The sequence below is a fragment of the Seriola dumerili genome, unplaced genomic scaffold (genome assembly GCF_002260705.1).
Source record: "Seriola dumerili isolate Sdu_G_001 unplaced genomic scaffold, Sdu_1.0 BDQW01000025.1, whole genome shotgun sequence".
NCBI lineage: Eukaryota > Metazoa > Chordata > Actinopteri > Carangiformes > Carangidae > Seriola > Seriola dumerili.
The window spans coordinates 6391366-6412239 of NW_019174280.1; the positions used below are offsets into that span (position 1 = coordinate 6391366).

A 20874-nucleotide genomic window follows, 5' to 3' on the forward strand; every position below is an offset into this window, starting at 1 on the left:
TTACTGTATGAACGTGGTGCGTGATCTTCTCTTTGACAAACATCTAGTGCTCACGTTGCTCGGTTGTGATAATATTCCAATAACAGAGCCACACTCCTTGCATAGAAGCACAGAGTAAGTGATTTCACTGAGGCTTTATTTATCCAACTCTGCCCTTGTTGTCTTGGCCTTGTTTGCATCCGTTCACTCCGGTCTTGGTGAACAGCTTTCCGCGACTGTTAGCTTTGAGCTGTATCAACAACACACTTGGATATGAGGGGAACCGCTGCAGTTAAGGGGTCTTCCAGTAAAGCCAGTGCAGAGGACCTCGATGTTTTGGTAAACACTTTAATCCTATGTAAGCTCTTGCACAGGCGTTGCACGTCTTGCTGCATTTCCGAGTCAGACAAACACTGCGGTTTCTAATGGGTTTGCTTAACCAGATTGCATTTGTTTTCCGCCATCGTCAAGATGGATGGGGATTTTGTTTTTAAGCCTCTACCTCACTGGCAAATAATTCTCCACTCTGATAGGCCTACAGCCAGTTACACTGTTTTCTTTCTTTTTAGGCAAAAGCGAGTCAGGACTTCAGATTAATAAGGGTTTCTTTGTGCCTACTGACTAGCCTTTGCTTCAATAAGAATGAAAGAAACTAAATTTGCAAGCCATTCCCCTTTTCATTCCGCTATGTAAGAACGACACTATCTGCTGCATGCCTGTGCTAGCCTTTGAAGAGGAATTAAAGTAAATATAGTTACTACTAAATGGCTGATTGACTGACTAGCTCAGCAGCTTGGATGCTACAGATGCAGAAATCCTGGAGCAGCACTTTCTCCTCACTTCTCTCCACTCCCTCTCTCTTTTCCCTCTCTTCTCTCTCCTGGCCTGATCCCCGTGTCCATCCAGCATTTGCTGAGGCTTCCGAATGGAGATGAATCCCAACGGTGTGTCAGGGATTTGACGACGCTACACCATAAAAGTGGAAAGCCGGTGCACCAGCACCAACCATGGATGAACTGAGTCAATGGGATTTCGACGCTGCAAATTGTGGGTGAGTCAGTGGTTTGGAGCCCTGAAATCCCATTGTAGCTGCATGTATTGTACCTGGAGACCTTGCTGTAGCAGATTCATTCACCTCTACCCACTACAGGTAGAGAGCTGATTACTAGAGAGCAACACACAGAGTCTCAGTGTGGACACACTTAAAGGGACATGCCAAGGATTATGTGCCATGGCTGCGCATTCTACAAACATGTATCTTAAAAAAGCTGAACACTTTACCCTGCCATTAACTTATCTTATCTTGCCTGTGCACACCCCTGCCACTCATTCATTTCCATCCAAAAAGTTGAGCGCTGCTCCATTTACAACTCCAGGGAGGCGAGAGGTCTGTCCTGTAAGGATGCACCAACCACCTCTTGCTGGAGGAAGAGCCCTGTTCTCCTGAAGCCGCAGCGCATGGCAGATAGCTCTTAATACATCATGTGACCGGGGGCAGTGTGGCGTATTAAATTGGCATCTCCAGCAGGCGTGGCGACTTGCCCCTGTCAGCCGGTCGATTTGCTGTACAGCCATTAGGCTGCACCTCTGCATTCGGCAGACATGTGTCAGCTGAATAACCTTTAAACTGATCTGAGGCCTGTGTTGAAGTGACAGCTGGCCCGATGGGGCTTGACGGAAGCCATAGCTGACGCCACAAGTAAACTCAGTGATCCATTCCTATCGTACTTCATTCTGTACCCTACAAGTGGTAAGTCACACAGTATTACGTCCTCTGACCCTCCACCTTACCCACCCAAGGCCAATGAGATGAGGAGACACCTATAAATATGTTACACCTGTTTGATCTGTGTTCCGCCCCATCAAATAGTGACAGGGTAATGGCGCATGCAGGACCATTTATGGCCCCTTTATTAAGTATACAATCATTTTACAATCTATTTGACTGCTATGAACAGTGCAACAGTTACCCTGTTTGCAGAGATTTGTAGGAGTGTTGTTTTCTCCTCCTACAACAACCTACCGGTATGTTTCTGCTCTGTAGCAATAGTGTAGCAAAAAGTAAGGTGGTGGAAGCTGGGGCGATGGATGGGTGCACAAAGCATGCACCTATCCGCTAGGGTTTGTGTCCCATCTCCTACCAACAGTCAATGTACACTTTATCTATGACAACAATCTTCCACTATCTCGCAACCTGATTTTTTGGCCACTTGGGGGCAGCAAAACAAGCTGTAAACACAACACTGACATAATATCATTTCATAAAGTAGATATGGCAAGTGTCTTAGCCATTGCCTGTTTACATATCCAACAGAACAACATTTTCAACTCCCTAGAAAAATATCTGTCTCTTTAGCAGCTAAGTGCTCCGCTATGTTCAACACCTGCGGATCTATCTGAGAACAGCTGCATCCAGATGTTTCTGGTCATATAGCCAAAACAATGAACTGAAAGAGGGTAAAATGCTCCAAACAGCTGAGCTGAACTACAAAGTAGGATAATAATTCTCTATAGGTTTGTTCTTTCATGATTCAACACAGTCACTTGATTGATTGTTAATATAAAAATATCAATGACACCAGCTTTAACCAAGTGGCTTTAGTTGCCTAAACTTCCACATAGAGGATGCAGGTTAGAAAATGTTCTTATGGATGATTTTGAAGGCCCTGACCAAGAGTATTTTGTCAGCATTTCTTTGTACATGTTACAGGTTGTCACACTATACTATTTAGTTTGCAGTTGAGCCTCTGTGATACAACTCTCTGCTGGCAGACATGTTGAACTGCTGTGGCAGAAAATAACACGGGCGTAAGTAATAACAATAATGATGTGTTTTAGGTCCTAGGGATTGTGTCTCTGACACAGCTTTCTGGCACCACAAGTAAATGGAACAAAACCATCATTAATGTTATTTGTCACAGCTCTGCTCTTCCTGGTATAACAGGTCAATACGTCTGCTGTGACAAAAATCTAGCTTTCTGTATTTTTAGCACTGGTTAGTCCAAGTAAAAGTTTTTACATGAGCTTGTTATTTGAAACAAATTATTTTCATCACGTCTAAGTGTTAATGTCTTATGGGATTTTAGTCGTAGGTACCGTATGTACAAATCAAACAATCTGATTTTTACTTGTGGATTTGTGAAAATCATTTGCATCAATTACTACAATATAATTACATATTAATCACAAAATTGCTCTGATTACATGGTAATGACAAGCTGCACCACTGTTAATCACTGTGAAATTAAATCATAAATTGACTTGGTATTTGCTGTTCTCTAAACTGAGCATCTCTTCCGTTTCATCAATCATATCCAGGTAGTAGTTTTTTTTTGTTTTTTTTTACAAGCTAGTGCATTTCTGCATAGAGTCAGTTCTTATTCAGAGGAGTATTAAGAATCACTGCACACTCTTTATTTGCTCTCTTGTGGAACTCACATGGGGTAAAGGGTATAAGGTAAGGTTTAACACTTTTATTAAACACACGGACAACACGACCACGTACAGCAGACAAGACAGGCTGTTTGGCAGACACAGACGGAGCGCAGACAGAGACAGCAGGCACAAGCACAAACACAAGACGCCTCTGAGGGAGGAGCTGCCGCAGGGAACAGCGGTGGTGCAGGCCCACCGCTGTAGCCCCGAACACACACTGACATGTAGTAGAAGCCAGCTGGGGGTTAGCCTGAGACTTATGGGTGGAGAAGAAGCAGCACACAAAATGGATGCCAATCATATCCATGCAGAAGCAGGGGAGTGGGGGGAGAGGATTATTAGTTAGTCTATAGAGCTGCGGTACAGTCCAGTACAGTGTGCATGCCACAAATGCCTTCTACTTGGAGCAACAGATAGAATAGAAAAACAGATATACTTTGTGGCAATAAAAGTCTTTTTATGCCATCTGCATTCAAACAGACATGTATATGCAGAAAGGCTAAAAGAAAAAAGGTGGGTGAGTCGGGATGGAGGGGGTGGGGGGGGTGGGGGTTAACGCTCGGGAGGGGAGACAGGGAGTCATTCTTTCACACACAACTTTCTTGAGACAGAATGGGGTTGCCTGCACAAGGCCAAAAAAAGGATGATGGCAAGAAAAGATTTTGTTGCCGTTCATTTCCCTATGTTGTATCGAAAATGGGGGAGGATGTTTCTTTAGAAGCCATATGGCACAAAAAAATAAACACAAAACTTGATGAGGAGGAGAACTTTGAAATTTTCCAACCACCAAAAGTTCATGCGGCACAAGATGAGGCAAAAACGGGAGGAGCGGCTCTATCCTTGCTTGGAGGATGGACGACGGATGATGAGGAGGACACCAAAGAAAAAAAGAAAAAAAACAACCACAACAAAACAAGAAAATCAAATCACCCCACTCAACCCGCCCCGGCCCCAAAGTAAAGCGGAAAAAAAAAAGAAAAAAAAAAGAAAAAAAAAAAAAAAAAAAAAAAGCTCTAATCTTAAGCAACCCAGCAGCTGGGTCCAAATCGATACAGAAGAGAGATGTTCATATGTGCATCACAGGAGAAAAAATAACAAACAAAATGCAACAGAAAAGAAATCAACATCATGTCATGCAACTGTTCATACGACTGGAAGCGGGGCAAGGAATGAGGATATGAATTTCTGTGTCAACATGGTGAAATGTACAGTATGTATGAGTGTGTATGACTACATATGTTGCCACTATATGAGGGGAGGGTACCATGTTCTCTGAGTAAAAACTTCTTACACTACACTTTGTTGCACTTCCACTTTTGAGAATACTTGGGTTCGAGGTTTTAACAGTCAGGACACATAAAACGAAGGACATGAGCCGTAAAAAATTTGCCCATTCAATTTCAATAATCTCTGATTTAAGAAAGCAACTCGTGCTTCTAGATAAAGCACCTAAATACTGCATGAAGGCACGGAGAAAATGGCTTTCTCTTCACATCAAAAAGCCATAAGCACGCGGACCTAAATGTGGTCATAATTTCAAGGAAACAAACGCTTTTACAGTGTGATAAGGCTTCAAAGTAAACGAGTTCCTTTCACAGATTGGAGGAAAATGGTAAAATGACTAGCAGAATATCTACTAAATTACATGGAAAGACCTCATTTCCGAGAGAAGTAAATAAATGCTCGATTATCTGTTATGTTCTCTGAGCGCGCATAACATAGTGAAAGGGCAATGCATTGTTCCAACTTAGGCTTATTATTAGCCGTGAAAAGTGGACATATGCTTGGTGCTACGCTGAGCCATATTTAGCCAGATTAACACAGCATCAATTAGTCTGCTATGATGGCGTTTTGAAGGACAGTGAAGCAATCAAATAGCCTGAGCTGTTAATGATTTCCAGGGTGCCTAAGGGGAGACGCTTTTCACATACTGAGCCAGTTTCAGCAGAGCTCACGCTCTCCTGCTTTACTCCATACCATTAGGATATGTGCCAACTGCTCCTGGGCGTAAGTGCGAGTTACAGCTGCGTGTTCAAAAGTCATCCAAACCCAAGTTGCCTCAAAAATAACCACTCCTTTTAAATCTGCGGCTTTATTCCCAGCTCTGTTTTTATTTTCAAACTCCAGTGAGTGAATGTCTTATCACTTTGATCTAATCACAAAGTGACGAGTGTGTGTGCGTGTGTGTGTGTGTTTTTGTAAATGTGTGTATATGTGTGTGTGTGTGTGTGTGTGTGTGTGTGTGTGTGTGTGTGTGTGTATGTGTAAAGGGAGGAGGGAAGAGAGACGATGCGCACAGAAATTCGAGGATATCTGTTCTCTATTAGAATGTTTCAGGTAAGGCAAGCCTCCGACGAAGGAAACAGAGGTACAAACAAGAGAAGAAGAAGGAGAAGGGAGGAAGAGGCTCTGTTGCAGTTAGTCTGCTACATATCACAGTATCTATGCTGAAAGCATCTTTGTTCTCGAAAGAATCTCAAAATGTATCCTCTGTCAAGAGAGACGCACACACACGCACAGCAAGAGGAAATCAACCATGTACAGGACAGATACATTTTGAAGCATCAGTGCGGGCGACATGGGGCTTGATACTAATTTCGTACTTTGTTGAGTAAAGTTTTGCTCTCGACCGAATGCTGAGAGAACAAAATTAGTATCAATGCTTCGTCATGTCTGCAACCAGTGGCCCCATAGCTAAGTGTAACTTGTTTTAGAGATGGAAGGTATGAGCTTTAACTACAGTGGCTGACTATATATGATGTATGCATTTACTTATTTTCAGGTAAAGTTGTGACTTCCTGCAGAGAGCATGCTAAGGATATAGAAACTTAATTCTTACTGCTTTCATCCATCTCCAAAGAGATTCTTTAAACTTTAGATATACACTGAGGACCCTTCACACTAGTGTGCATTACTCACTGTGGCTACTTTTCGGAGGGCTTTTTTGAAGTTACACTTGAAGCTCCCATGGGACATGATGCTAAGAGGAGAGGCTCCTCGGTAGCAAATCAAAGAAAGATAAGGAGAAATAGACCAGGTTCAGAGCAAGCACAACTCGACACACCCATCCCACCTGCATGTCCGGAGTCGCACTCTTCCAGGTCCTCGTCATCGCTGGAGCACTCTGCGGATGAAACAATGTCATCTGTCGTCTGCGGAGAAAGAGACACACACACACACACACACACACACACACACACACACACACACACACACACACACACACAGACACACAGAGGAAAATGTGGTTAGGCCCGGGGCAGTACAGTGAGTCCTCAGCTTGCACACAGCCATTCCATTCAAGGATATCTTTGCACACACAGACCTCTCCGCCTGTCCTTCGGCTTCCATATATCACTTGGAGTCAATCATATTTCACAGTGTTTATCATTCTTCACTTTATGTGCTTTCCACCTCCGCAGATAATTGTTTTCCTTCACCCTCCGCACTCTGCCTCCGATTATTTATCGCCCCTCTCCTCCTCCGTCGTCCACAATCAATGGCCCCACCAAGCCCTCACAGATCAACACCGTCCCAGCTTCTGATTTGTGCTAAAGGGTGTGGAGGGAGGGAGGGACGGGGTGGCAGACTTGCTAGCTACAGCCGGACCAGCGATGGATTATCTCCACCCTCCAGTTCCCACAATTCTGATTTATCCTCTGCCCCCCATCCGCCCCTCCCTTCCCTTTTTTCGGGTCGACCCATGGAGGACAGAGGGGGGGGAGGTTGTATTTCAGCTGTGGTGCGCTGGGCAGCCGGCGTTTATTAGAATGAATCAGCGGGGCGATAAAATAAGCCCTGTCACCAAGCAGGGTTATGAAATCAGAGTGCTGATTGAGTTTTCCAGTCCTGGCCGAGGGTGTGGAGCTCTAAATATCATTGAGTTTGACAGACTAATGAAACGCGCCCCCATGCTCGTGCTGCTGCTTTCAACAGGGCCTGGAGAAAGCTGTCCACCTCTACCGTGTGCACGCACGCTGATATTCAACATGCATGTCTACCAAACCTCACAGCCAGACTGTTGCTTTTTAAGCATATTCCTAATGCGTTCCCATGATTATGCATGATGGGCTCTGCTATTGTCTGTATCCAAACATTTGATAATGTGTTAATGTGTGTTGGCGCTAGTGTGCATAATGCACCACATTATGTACTGTACTCCAGCGCGAGGAGGCAAAAAACTAAGCAAGAGGAGAGGCTGTGAACTAAATTGCTGTAAAATATGGCCCCTTGGTAAACATGACATTATTTATTGAAGCCACATTACGGGCGTAAAAGTCTTGGTTATTGTTGAAAGAGGGTTATTGCTTGTTATTATGATAGCGGCAGATGTGGGAGGCAGGGACACAGAGGGGGAGAGAGAGAGAGAGAGAGAGATGAAAACCTCCAGCCACTTCAAAGTCTGTTCCAGCAATTCCAGCCTGAGACCATCACACCATAACCCAGGATCAACTGAAAACACTGCCTTTCTCTTGTCCATTCACGCTGAATTTCTCTGCAGCTGATGCCGGCAGCATCTCGGCACAGAGCAAATATTCTCACTGCCACGGATGCAGCGGCTTCACGTAACCTTACACACTAATCCATATGTTCAATATGATGCAGTGTATTTCAGTGCTTTCTCTAATTTCCTGTGTTACCTGCTTTCTAAAAAAAACTTCTAAGCTAAGTGCACGTAAACGCACTGGTTGACGTACAGGCTGCGGCAACACAAGGTTGCATTAAGCATGAAAAGTTATTAAAAGGCATCTTGTTCTACCATCTTAAGAGCACTGTAATAAATGTGTAATGTCATTCATGTCATATGCATAAAGAAAATCAAATCAACTGCATAAACCATGAAAGTGTGTAATGAAACATATTTAAGTTGAAGATGAGATTCTCCTCACGTCAAATCCGTCTAAATGTGAGCTTTCGTTCATTTTATACACATTCCCTCCATGGCGATGGGCACAAGAGGAGAAAACCCTTGGAAAACCACAACAATCATCAGACCATCAGTCTCAGTGCAGCGATTCACGACAAAGGGGAATTTTTGTCACATTCATAACCTAACATTGTGCTTTCGCTATGCCTGGGCCCTGTCAGGTTGTAGGCTGAAGACAGGCATGAGGATTCTATATTCTATCTAATAAATGATGAGAATATTTATTAGGGCAGTGGCTCCCTGGCTTTTCTGTCTGAAGTGCCCCCACAGCCTCATCAAATGAGCTCAAATAGCCCATTGTATTGCTTTTTATTGTCCTGTTTCTTCGTCTTGAACTTTTGTACTTTTTATGATGTAAAGCACTTTGTGATTTTTATTTCTTTTCTTTTCTTCACTTACTTACTAAATCACCACCCATCACTTAATAAATGAAATTCATTTTGAAAATGGATGCACCTGATTTTATATTAATCATATAAAAGTGTATATTGTTGGGGCGTCTCCCTAGCTTGTAAATTATTGATTACTTTCAATTATTTTGATGTTAGGATGTTAGAACTGACTCAGGTTTAGTTGGAGGCGTATCCTATGCGTCCTGTCCTGTTGATTATTTATTATTGGGATGATAAATATCCCCAAATTTTCATATCTGAACAAAGCCTTAGTAAAAGTTCAAGTAGGACTGACGTTGCTGTAACTGGGTCAAAGTAGGTGTGTCAAACTAATTAAAGCAATTGACAGTCAAATAGCATGGGCTTTTAGCCCAGACGGAAGCCTCATCACAAATGCTTATAATCTCTGTGCTCTCTTGACTTGTCGGCACACAGAGGCCAAAGCCCTGCACAGCATTGCAGAACTCCTGCAAGGAGAAAATCATTAAGCACTTCATCTTCGAACCTATCCACACTAAAGCAGAGGACTGCCTGCCTCAGCTCATGCATTGTAGAGGTTGCATGCAAATGGTAGAAGGACACACTCCAATGTATTCACTTTCCATTTCATTGAAAATCATCTACAGACTCGGAGTAAGAAACCCTCTCATCTAAGCAACTTTGATTCCACTCAGAGAAATTGAAGAGGGCTTTTGAAGTGTGATATATGACATTTGTAGATTCGCTAGATGTGCGCCTGATTCACTTTCATAAACACATGATGTATCTCTGCCCGTCACAATGGTTCAGATTGAAGTGCTTCTCACGAGGGGCTTAGGGTGCCATTTTTCCGCATTTGGGCTAATGCAGAACCAATGAAGTGACACACAGAGCTCACAGTCTTCTCTCAGTTGACCAGAGATGTCGATAATAACATATGGCATGAGGCTAGATGTTGTAAATGCAAAGGGAGCTCATGGAGCGGAAAAGGCATAGGCTGCATTTGTGCAGTGATGGGAGCCTACAGCGGGGTAAAGCATAATGATGCGGTTGGCCAGCGGGACTACAAAAACTGATTTCACAGCTGGGGAAATCCAATTCTCTGTCTAAATCTCCATAACATAGAGTGGGATATATTTTGGCAGCAAAGTGATTTCTTTTTTGGTGTAATTATTCTCAACAAACATTCTCATCGTCATTTGAAGAGAGGCTGGGTGGTAGGATTTACAGGACGGTTTGTTGTGTGTGTGTGTGTGTGTGTGTGTGTGTGTGCGTGTGTGTGTGTGTGTGCGTGTGTGTGTGTGTGTGCGTGTGTGTGTGTGTGTGTGTGTGTGTGTGTGCTGTGTGTAAAGAATGCGTATCATACACGATGATTTGAGGACATAAAAACTCACAGGCTATGTGCATCATGCCTGATTATCCTGATTACCCTGCTTTTGAGAGATACTCAAATTCCTAACTCCACAAACAAACACCAGAGCGAGATCAATAGCCAGACTTCATTAAAACAGCATTTACCTCTGACCACTTCAGCACATCAACTAAAAGGATCACACTGGCGATCGATGAAGATAGACAGCCTCCTTGGGAGACAACTCTCAAAATACACAGCTTTTAGTTTCACAGCTGACGGCATTGACACAAACAAAAGGGAGAACGTGCATGGGTGCTGGGCGGTCTCAGCCTCGACAAAGCCTCTCTGGTGTTTAATCAGAAATTCTGGACTGACTACTGTGAATCAGCCAGCAGCAATGCAGAGACCATTAACAGGCGAAGCTGCAATTACCTCAGCCAGTGAATGGAGTGTATGCTACATCACCAGTCAGGCCTGACCTCAGAGTGAACAAAGAGGCTGCAAGATTGATTAACAATAAACTTGAAGCTTGGGAAACAACACTTATTAAAAAAAAACTTTTTCATCACAGAAGAAAGAAGAGATGCCCGTCCAGAGGAGATTTATAATTTATTATGCAAAGAAATTTGACAACAATTTGCAGATGGATGGAGCAGTGTGGAAAGAAAAACATTTTTTTTAATAACTGTCAGATCTGAATTAAAAATGCTTTGTTTCATTTTTTAAAGGATATGGTCACATTTTTACACTTTCCCTGTGTTTTATCTGTGTTAATCCATAAGAAGATATATTTGTGGTTTTAAGAACCAAAAACCATCTTGTCTCTCAGGCGTCTCTCTGAAACTCTACTAACAACAGGTCGGTGTCTGCGACAGAAAAGGAAGCACATCACTCTGTTAATAATAAATAGGCCCTAAATAAACAATACTATCTGTAAGATTTGTAATAATGTCTTTTCTTTATTTTTCCAGAATTGTTTTAATTTCAACAACTAATGAGCAACCTTGACAACTATGTCTTAAAACAGACCATAATTTAATAATGTGCTGACGGCCATCATCTGAAGATCATACGGATATAACAGCAATTGTTTCGACTTGCAGTGAAACTCTTCAAATACATGGACGATAACAAGAGCAGCTGCAGCATCTGCGGCTCTGTCTGCAGTTGAATATTCTGCTGAGCATGACGGTGATTTGATCGGTCACATCAAAGAAACAGCTTGTGCTCGGCGGGGGAAAGAAAGACATAATGTACTCGACCACTGTCTATAGTTTTCCCCTGGGTCAGTAAAAGCAGTGTAAAGGCTAAAATGCAGCCATGGCCTCTGGGTTACAAACAGGACATGAAATATGAGCGTGAACAGTGCTGTGTCTTCCAGAGGTGAGGGGGGAATCACATGCTTAAGTACAGTACACTGAGTCATATTATCAGGGAGGGCACTGGAGGTTGCTCCTGAACAAACCGTGGTCTTATCATAACTAATGACCTTCACATGTCTTTGTGCCCAGAGGGTGAAGGACACTGAGAAACAAAGCCTTTTGAGAATAAAGGAGGAGACACAAGATTATAGATCCACATTACAGCCCTGCTATCAAACCCAATTTGGTTTATTTACAATGCCACAGTGCCCAATGGCTAAAGCTTTTTTATTTTTTTTTATTTTTTTTTTAGCACTGATGGGAATAAACCCCAAACAAATCAATTATCCTCAAGCGCCTTATCCTGGCAGTCAGTTGCCATGGATATCCAATATGGTTGCATGTTCAGAGATCAAAGTGACGACGCAGAGGCAAGGGCAAATCAAAGACACACAATTCAAAGCAACTTCCTCTTGCCCAAGGTGCTCCTTGGTCACCTTGGAAATATTTTGTCACACGTTAGACGGGGATACATACAGCAGACTATTTTCCAGGTTGAGAAATGGTCCAGAAAGTGACAGAAATCAGGGGTCAGACTGACTCCCACTCCCATCTCCGCTTTCTCGCTATCTCGCTACTTACCATTCCTCCACTCCACCAGCCCTCGTACCAAAATAAGATAGTCATCTCCATGGCGGAAGCTTCGCCTTTCTATTGACGGCTGTCTGATGTGTGCGTTATCATGTCTGATCCGGGCTTTGACAGGCCGACAAGGGAAAGGCTTGTATTACAAGGGGAATCAATGGCGCTGGGCCATATCCCTATCAATAGGCTGCCACAACTCTTTTTGCTCATGCTCCCTGCTCTGTGACAGATAAGATGCTTTATCAGAAAAAAATCGGAGGGATGAAAAGGTGGCGGGTGGAAATGGCAGCAGAGATTTGTGTTAAAAATAACACACAGAGGTGAGTCTAATAAAACATTTGATCTAGACGTTTAATCTTCATTAGTAACCATATTATTGAAAGATGCAAGCGAACACAAGCAGTGCAAAAAGGCTAGAAGTCCTGCTGTTAACCTTCTCTGTCAATGTAGTGGATAAATTACAACAAAATGAGCAGCAGAATCAACATGTAGGACCTTGTAAGCCACATGCTAAATGATTTCCAAGATCAAATATTGATATTGCGAATGAGCACCCTCAGCGGGCCTTTCTTACTAGCCTCCTGTAGTCAGCACATTTTTTTCTTTCCAGGTTTATGGAGAAATTGAAAGGGGGCGGGAGAATTGGGTGAACAGAGCAGGAGGGAAACAGCTGGAAAGGAAAAAAGAAAAAAGAAAAAAAAGAAAAAGAAAATGCATTTAATTTGTTCACTATCACCGTGGTGTTGGTTTCAGCAGAATGGGTTAGGTGCCAGTATTTCTCTTTTTCTCAAGGACCTGCCTTTGCACACAGAGCAGTGAGGGTTGCTGGCTCACAGCAAACTCTAATTGCCCTGAGGCCATAGGCAGCCACTTTCAAACAGGGTCATTCATCTTCCCATGGAAAAGGAAATGGTCTTTGGCCCTGATCCTTAATCACCCCCCTGCTGCAGTGTACAAGGTCATCAGGGAAAACCTGTGACAAACACTCACACACAAACATGTATGTACACACACAGACAGAATAACTGAAAAAATGAGGTGGTCAAATGGACAGAGATAGGAAGAGAGTGACATGTGAGGTGAGCAGACAAGAGATGGAGGGAAATTTTTTTCTCTCTATGCAAGTCCATGACGTCCTCAGGTGAAATTGGAGCAGCGATTACAGCTCTGAGTTAAGGTATGTGTTACCGTTTGTGGTTCTCCCTTCAAAGAGGAAGTGAGGAATTCATGTGGATGTGGTGGTGAGCTGCCCTGAAAGCCGTGACCAAAGAAGACGCAGAGAGAAGATGAGAGCACTGGGGAGGGAAGGGAAATGGAAAGGGCTCCATTTTCCTGGAGGATCACAAGACACTGGCTGAGACTGGTCCTCTAAATGAAAATAAGGTAAGAGTCTTCCTGTTTGAAGACCAGCAAAGCAAGCAAGATTACCAGTTGAAGCAGGATTACTTTAGTAAATTAAGCTTTTTTTTCCACAATATGTTGATTCATAAAGCAGGTTAGCCTGGTCTCACATTCACATTGACAAGTAGAACAAGATGCTACTCAAGTGCTCTTATGGCGCACTCAAAATGGTCAAAAAATTTACTTCTGAGCTTCAACGGTCGCCATCTTGGCTACGTAGCAGAATGGGAAAAACCGGCAATGTATTTTCAGATGGCGACCAAGGTGGGAGCAGACATCGTTGGTGCCAATGGTGGCATAACTTTCATGTCGCATGACACAGGAAAATAAAATGGTCATTATCAAGTTTCAAGTGCACAATGGCATAATCTAATTTGGGACAACATTGCCTTGTCAGAATTCACACACGATGCCACCCGATTTGAGACGCAGCAACAACTTTTTTACTGTAAAATGTCGTGAAATAGAGAAAAAGTCAATTTACAACTTCCCAGTGCCCAAGTTGATGTGTTAATTAGCTTGTTTTGTCCAAAAAGTCATAGATCAATCACATCATAGACAACTTAAATAAAAAGCAAAAAGCAAAAAAACAAAAACAAAACTCAGATCGTCACATATTACATGCCAGAACCAGTGAATGTTTGGCATTTTTTGATTATGAAATCAAATGCCAAAATTGTTGCCAATTAATTTTCTGTATTCTAAGTCTCCGAGATGATATGGTTACAAGAACACGCTCATTTAACAGAGGAGCAAACAGTAACACTTGTATCAGATTCTGTGCTCACCTTTGGACTTTAAAAATGCTGCCAAACTTTCTCACAGTTTTTTTTTTACAACAGCGTTTAGGTCTGTTTTTGCTACATTACTTTATTATTCATATTAATCAGTATGTCTGATGTTAGCTGCTCTGTGTGAAAATCATCTAACATCTGTCTTCAGTGTGAAGTGATGTGATCTGTGGGATCTGTTTTATAGTCATGAATATACATATGTTAACAAGGCTCGAATGAGTCTGAAAAAACAATTTCATTCTGGATCAGTTTGTTAGACTCACTTAATCCAAGCTTTTCAAAAATAAATTGTGCTTTTCTTCCAATTCAAAACACCAATGAAACTTAATACATCTAAAACAATTTTGTTCAAATGGTATCTTGTTATAACAATGAGTAACTGAATTGTTTTTGATTAGCTAAATCTAGGGAGGCTTGTGTTTGCACTGTTGTTTGGGACTTGCTTTTGAGTCAAAGGGCTTCATAAATAGACCTGAGTTGACCTCACTAATTGCAACAATACAATCAATAAGTAAGACGATATGTTCAATTGGGAGAGCTATTGGCTTTCTATTCAGAATGTGTGAAGTCTGAAACAAGTAGCTGCAATCGGACCCTGCACCTTCTCCTTGCGGACTACATTTTGAGCTCCCTTTCAATCCATTTCAATATTGCTATATTTCTCACAGTCAAAGACTATTATGACTTCAAGGCTGTAATACCAAATCAATGTAGGCGTTATGTAATGGCTGATGCTGGCAGCTTTACATTTCCCAAATTAGCCAGAGGTCCCATTTGGGTTCAGTTCCTAATGAGCACAAACCAAATTAAGCATTCGATTTACTCTCTTTTTAGAAGATGAAAGTTGAAACGTAATCACTAACCAACAGAGAAATGATTTTTTTTTTTATTTAAATCCCGCACGTCTGAGCCCTCCCACAGTACCTTCGCATGCTTACACAAGTAGGGATGACTTCCTATGAACACACACAGACACACGAATCCTCACAATTATTCTTCACTCATTGCTATTAAGAGCAACAGGTTTGCACCAACTCTCTGGGGACACAAAAGAGAAACATTACTGGGCCTTGCTAACAGCTCAGCTGAGCAATGAAACAGAAGACATTATTGCTGTGAAACATCAAAGGCTGTGTCTGTGTGATACATATTTAATTAAGTCCTATTGACTCTAGGAGGCACATGGTGTATTCTGTACACACACAGATACAGTAACGCACATATAGATCCCTGAATACCCCCGCAAAAGTCTTCCTCTTTCTCTCCCACATACAGACATAAATTCACACGCTCCAAGTGCATATCAGAGGCTGGCAGCAAATATATTCACAGTACAGCAGTCGGCAGAGATTCATTGCCCCCCACTGTGGAGTAAGTCACCAGTTCTGTGAGCGCGGCCTCAAACACACCTGAAGTTACCGTTTTTCATGTCTGTGTTGCGTTCAATATAAAAGATATCTCCGTGACAGGTTTAGCCTAGCTTGACAGTCTAAAGCAGCTTGCATCTGTCAAACGCAACAAAAATAAAATAAAAACAGAGATATGTCTTTCAGCATCTCCAAAAATGTCTCATTCGCATGTCTTGCTAGGTATTAAGCTACTGGCCACCACATGCTAGCGTCAAGCGGGTTTTATTCAGGGCTACAAACGTTTAAGCTAGCTGTTTGTTGAGGACATGATTTCTATAATGCTATAAACAAAATAATGAAAAATTATGCAAATGTTCTTGGTTTTGTCTCATTTCGATAAATTAAATACATGAAAATATGAGAATTATGGAGTTGGGAACATTCCTTAGCCTCAGCTAGGCTTGCTACTTTTAGACTTTATGTTAAGCTAGGCTTATAAGATCACCGAGCTACATCTGTCAAACACAGAGATGATATTAATATTGATTTTCTCATGCAACCTTAATAAGAACATTTCCCAAAATGCTGGAATATTGATGTAAAACATAAAAAAGTAAACTAACCATAAACAAGGAGAAACAGCTGGCATAGTCTTGCGTGCCAAGAGAGAGAGCGAGAGAGCGAGAGAGCGAGAGAGTGACTGACTGCTACAGTTTTAGCTTTTCACCAGGAAAAGCAGCAACTTTCTAAGTCTGATATAAAGTAACTTGAAGTGTTAAGGAAAAAATGCTGGCAATAGAAGTTTAACTTCTATAACAGTTTTGTTCCCAGAACCGTTGTGCTGGAAAAAAGTTAATTAAACACCATCATGAGTGTGGGATCTCGCAGCAACCTCGCAACTTTTTTTAAAAATGGCTTGGCACAGGATTTAATACCGACTGTTCCACTTTGATAATCCATGTAAGTCTACTGGCATGTGCTCGGGGATAGATGACATCTGTACCGAAAGGCGGAGAATCTGGATTTGATATGTAAGGCCCTGAATAACATTTGGGATGTTTTTTAATCCACAGTTGTTCTGTTAAACTCAAGGACAGATATGCTGTATAATTAGAAGGCATTAAATTCTCTTGACTAAAGTGATCTGTTGAAGTTAATTGCATTGCATAGTTGGAATTGGTTTTCATAAACACTATCAGTGTTTAGTGGCTGGCAGTGTCACTCTGTAGCTTCAGTTGTAAGTTTGAGATTTTAGTTGGGCATGTGTATCTTGTTTATAACCAGTCAGCCATTTCTGGAGGCAGCACAGTGTGAGGTGAGTCTGTGTAGCACCCAGAGCATGTTCTGATGTCCTGCCGGTCAGTTCAGAAACAGACTGCACTGTTGTGTGTAACTGATGTGTGCTGTTTGCTTGCCCCTTTGAGAGTGAGTGCCCCGCCGTGGCAGTGGCGGCTGACAAGACAGCAGGTTTACACATACACATTCCCGCAGGATCTATATAAGCTGTGTTGTGAGGCATGGGGGACATCCATTACAGAGACCCCTGTGGTTCAAAACCCCTGGAGCTAGCTGCTGGTTCTCACTCACTGAGAGGCAAACTGCTCCTGAGCATACACACACACTAACAAACACTCACCCACACACACACACACACACACACACACACACACACACACACAGACACACAAAGGAACACATAATCTACAGACATGAAATTGCAAACATCTACAAACACGTTCACACAGAGAAGTCTAATGGAAATAGCTCTATATACATATTCTCTTGCACGCCAAGTGACATGAAAAATTCATAAAGGGAATCACAACGTTGCATACACACTCAGGCGACTGAGAAGACAGACAATCCATGACAGTGCTGGAATGAGTTTGTCATGTTGAGGGTGGGTGGGGGGGGACTGTTTGGCAGCACACACTGAAAATCCTGATACTGTGCTTCTGTTCTGTTCTGACATTGTGGCAGCAACAGGGCTGACTGATTTTTGAGTGTGTATGTGTGTGTGCAAATTTATGCAAGCTACGGTAGCTCAAATTGGTCGTGCATGTATGCAGGTGTGTGGGAAAAAAGATGAATAGATGCTAGTGCAAAATGTGTGCATGGATGTGTGTGTGTCTATCCTTCTAATGAGCCACTCACACCAGCAGGGTCCCCGTCAGTCTGCTGTCTGCTAATTGGACCTACTGAGCAACTAGCGGACCTCCAGCATTCCTCTGCCACAATTCACTGGGAGCTGGGGTGTCTGGCGGGGGCAGCCAGAAAAACAGGTAGAAAAAAGGGATACCAACGATGAAAGAAAAAAGAAGGGAAGGAGTGAATACAGAAAACATCCCGAGGAATAGCTGTCTACTAGTTTGACCTTTACACAATTACAGGCAGGTCTGGGGGCTGGTTGTGAGGGAAGGCGATCACAGAGACCAACTAAATGAAAAGAAAAGACGACTGACAGCAGGTGGAGAAGTGGAGCGCACCCGCCTACACACACTCGTGTTCACGCACACCTGTGTGCTTACACAATAGGAGCAGATGAACACACAAATGAACACACTCATCAAACATCATCTAGCAGACTACCACATGGAGCCACACAGCATGCTGCACAGCGCTTTCCTCACTGCCTCTTGAAGAGAGAATAAATCAGTGATTATCATATATCCCCAGGCGTTAAGCAACATCCCTGACGTACTTCAGATAGACAGAGTAAAATAGAGGAGTCGAGGAAAACAGTGCGAAGAAAAAAAAAAAGAGGAAGGAGAGTGGGAACTGTGGTAGCATAGTGTACAAAACCTTATCTAGCAACAGTGTGATAGGATTCTGGTTTATGACCTTTGCTGCATGTTGCCCTGACTCTCTAAACTCTCCTCTAACTCTCCACTTCATACTATCTATCAGAATCACCTTGAAAATGATCTGAAAATACAGAAATCACACTGTGCCAAAGAGGAATCCGTCTCAATTCAATGTAATATTATTGTCATCATGGAAAAGTGTATCCAAGCGCATAGTTATGGCATTATTTCCAGCTTCTCAGCAGAAAAAAAAAAGCCCAATTAAACTACAAACAATTTACCTCTCATTTTCCCGTCTCCTGAGCACCAGACCAGTTGAAGATGATGGACGCAAGCAATTTCTTTAACACGGCAGCCATGCAAATCACTTTCAGTGTCTCTCCTTCAGCTGTTTTCCCCCACGGTACTCTAGATTGCAGCCTCCCGTCCTAATTGTTCCCAAACATCTCAGGCCAGCAGCGCGAGTTAATTGAGAACGAGAGACGCTGATCTCCCACGAGACCCTTGCATAAATGAGCATTCCCAAAATGACTATCCACATCAAACTGGCAACCGTAAAATCCGTTCTTTGGATCAACCAGAATTCTGCAGAGCTGAAAGCTTAGGTAGCCACTTAACAAGCTCTACCTGTTTTAGTTTATTGTGATTTTTCCCCGTCCGTGAATGAAGTCTATCACTTGGACTGATAATCAACATGAATTTGCCTTGAGGAACTTTGGCGGCCAGCACTCAAAGCTATCTAGCAGCATACATTTGCTTCACAAAAAGCTTTTTCCTGACTTTAATTGTTGTTACACTACACTGATTAAGCGTTGCACTTCCTTAGTACTTTCAAACTCACAAAAGACAGTTACCAAATTATTAAAACTGATGCAGCAGAACCAGAGATATCGTCTTTTTCATCCCACACATTCTTCTTCCTTTTTAAAGCCTGGCACCAACATTACCCAAAATGCAACTTGACAGATGACAGTTCTGTCTGAGATTTGGGTGTGTTGTGCTAGTAGCAGTCTAAATTCTTGTAAGCTCATATCTGTCTAACTTTTTCATCATCAAACTTGTAGTCTTCAGATCCAACTGATGCTGACTCAAGTGACATCACTCTAGGCAATTTATCTGATTTTATGCAGCTTCTTCTGGAGCCACAAAAGGCTTCATGTAATGTTTTTTTCACAATGTAATGTTTTTTTTGTAGTAGGACAAGATTTATAGACTTTGATGGGCAAAATTGGTGGAGTTGCCCTTTATCATCCTCCTTAATGGCTTTTCATGCTGCAAGCAACTAAAAAAATTTAATTGCGTTGCGTAACTTCCAAATTAATTGTCAAGCCATTTAAATTTCAACACAAACACTTACAAACACTGGAGAACTTATGTTAGACTGTTTATTCTTTCAGAGAGAGAGCAGGTCGTTGCAGCCAGGCCCCCAAGGGGTGTCAAGAGCATCCCAGGGGTTTGTTCAGGGGCCCCCCACGGTTGTGTTCTTAGCCTACCGCTGTACGCGCTCTACACCCAAGACTGCACAGCCGAGCACAGCTCCAACTCCATTGTGAAGTTTGTGGAAGAAACAGTGGTAGTGGGGGTGGGGGATGGGGTGTCAGGGAATGATAACAGCTTCTACCTGGATGAAGGAGACCACCTGGTGCTTTGCCAACCACCTACGTCTGAACATCAGCAAGACCAAAGACATGGTTGTGGATTTCAGGAGGGCTCAACAGAGGAACTACAACCCCCCCCCCAGTGTAAACAAGACTCCTGTTGAGAGGGTGAGCAGCTTCAAGTAACTTTGAGTCGACATCACAGAGGACTTGACATGGACCACACACATGAACACAGCAACGGGTAAAGCCCAGCAAAGACTTTACCACCTCAGGCAGTTCAGAAAGTTCAAACTCCCCTCGCCCCCTCACATCCCGAAGACGTTTTACTCTGGAGCCATTGAGACTGCCTGGTATGGGAGCTGCTCTGTCCAGGAGCAGAAATCACTGCAGAGGGTTTTGCGCTTAGCTGAGCACACCATTGGAACTACACTCCCCGCCCTTCAAGACATCTACACCAGGCGGTGTCTGGTCAGGGCTCTCAGGGTCTCCAGGGACTCCAGTCACCCCAGTAATAAACTGTTAAAGCTGCTGAAGTCAGGCAGACAACTCTGCAGCATGAAAGCTCGCACTGAAACACTCGCACGCAATCAGACTGTTAAACAGACAACGCTGCTAGGGTTCAGTGTTCTCTTGCTCTCTCTTTACCCATAACAATACTCTGAGGAATATCACTCTGTCAGAAAGTCTTGGTTATTTATTTATTTCTATTTAATTTATTGCTTACACACATTTAGATACAGTATTTGAGTTATTCATTTGCACGTTTCTGGTTGCACATTTTGTTCCAGTTGCATATTTCTATTTTATTTGTTTGCACAGCTGGAGACTATCAGGGAAAAACATCTTACTGCAC

The 20874-nt window shown here is 42.7% G+C and overlaps 1 protein-coding gene across 1 annotated transcript in view; it reads right to left on the reverse strand.

Annotated features, from left to right (window-relative positions):
• Positions 1 to 20874, reverse strand: part of LOC111236123 (neurexin-3b) — a 281111-nt gene that overhangs the window by 4776 nt on the left and 255461 nt on the right. The window contains exon 23 of the mRNA XM_022764739.1: positions 6488 to 6566. Within this exon, the coding sequence (XP_022620460.1) occupies positions 6488 to 6566 (79 nt within the window). The remainder of the gene's footprint in view (positions 1 to 6487; positions 6567 to 20874) is intronic.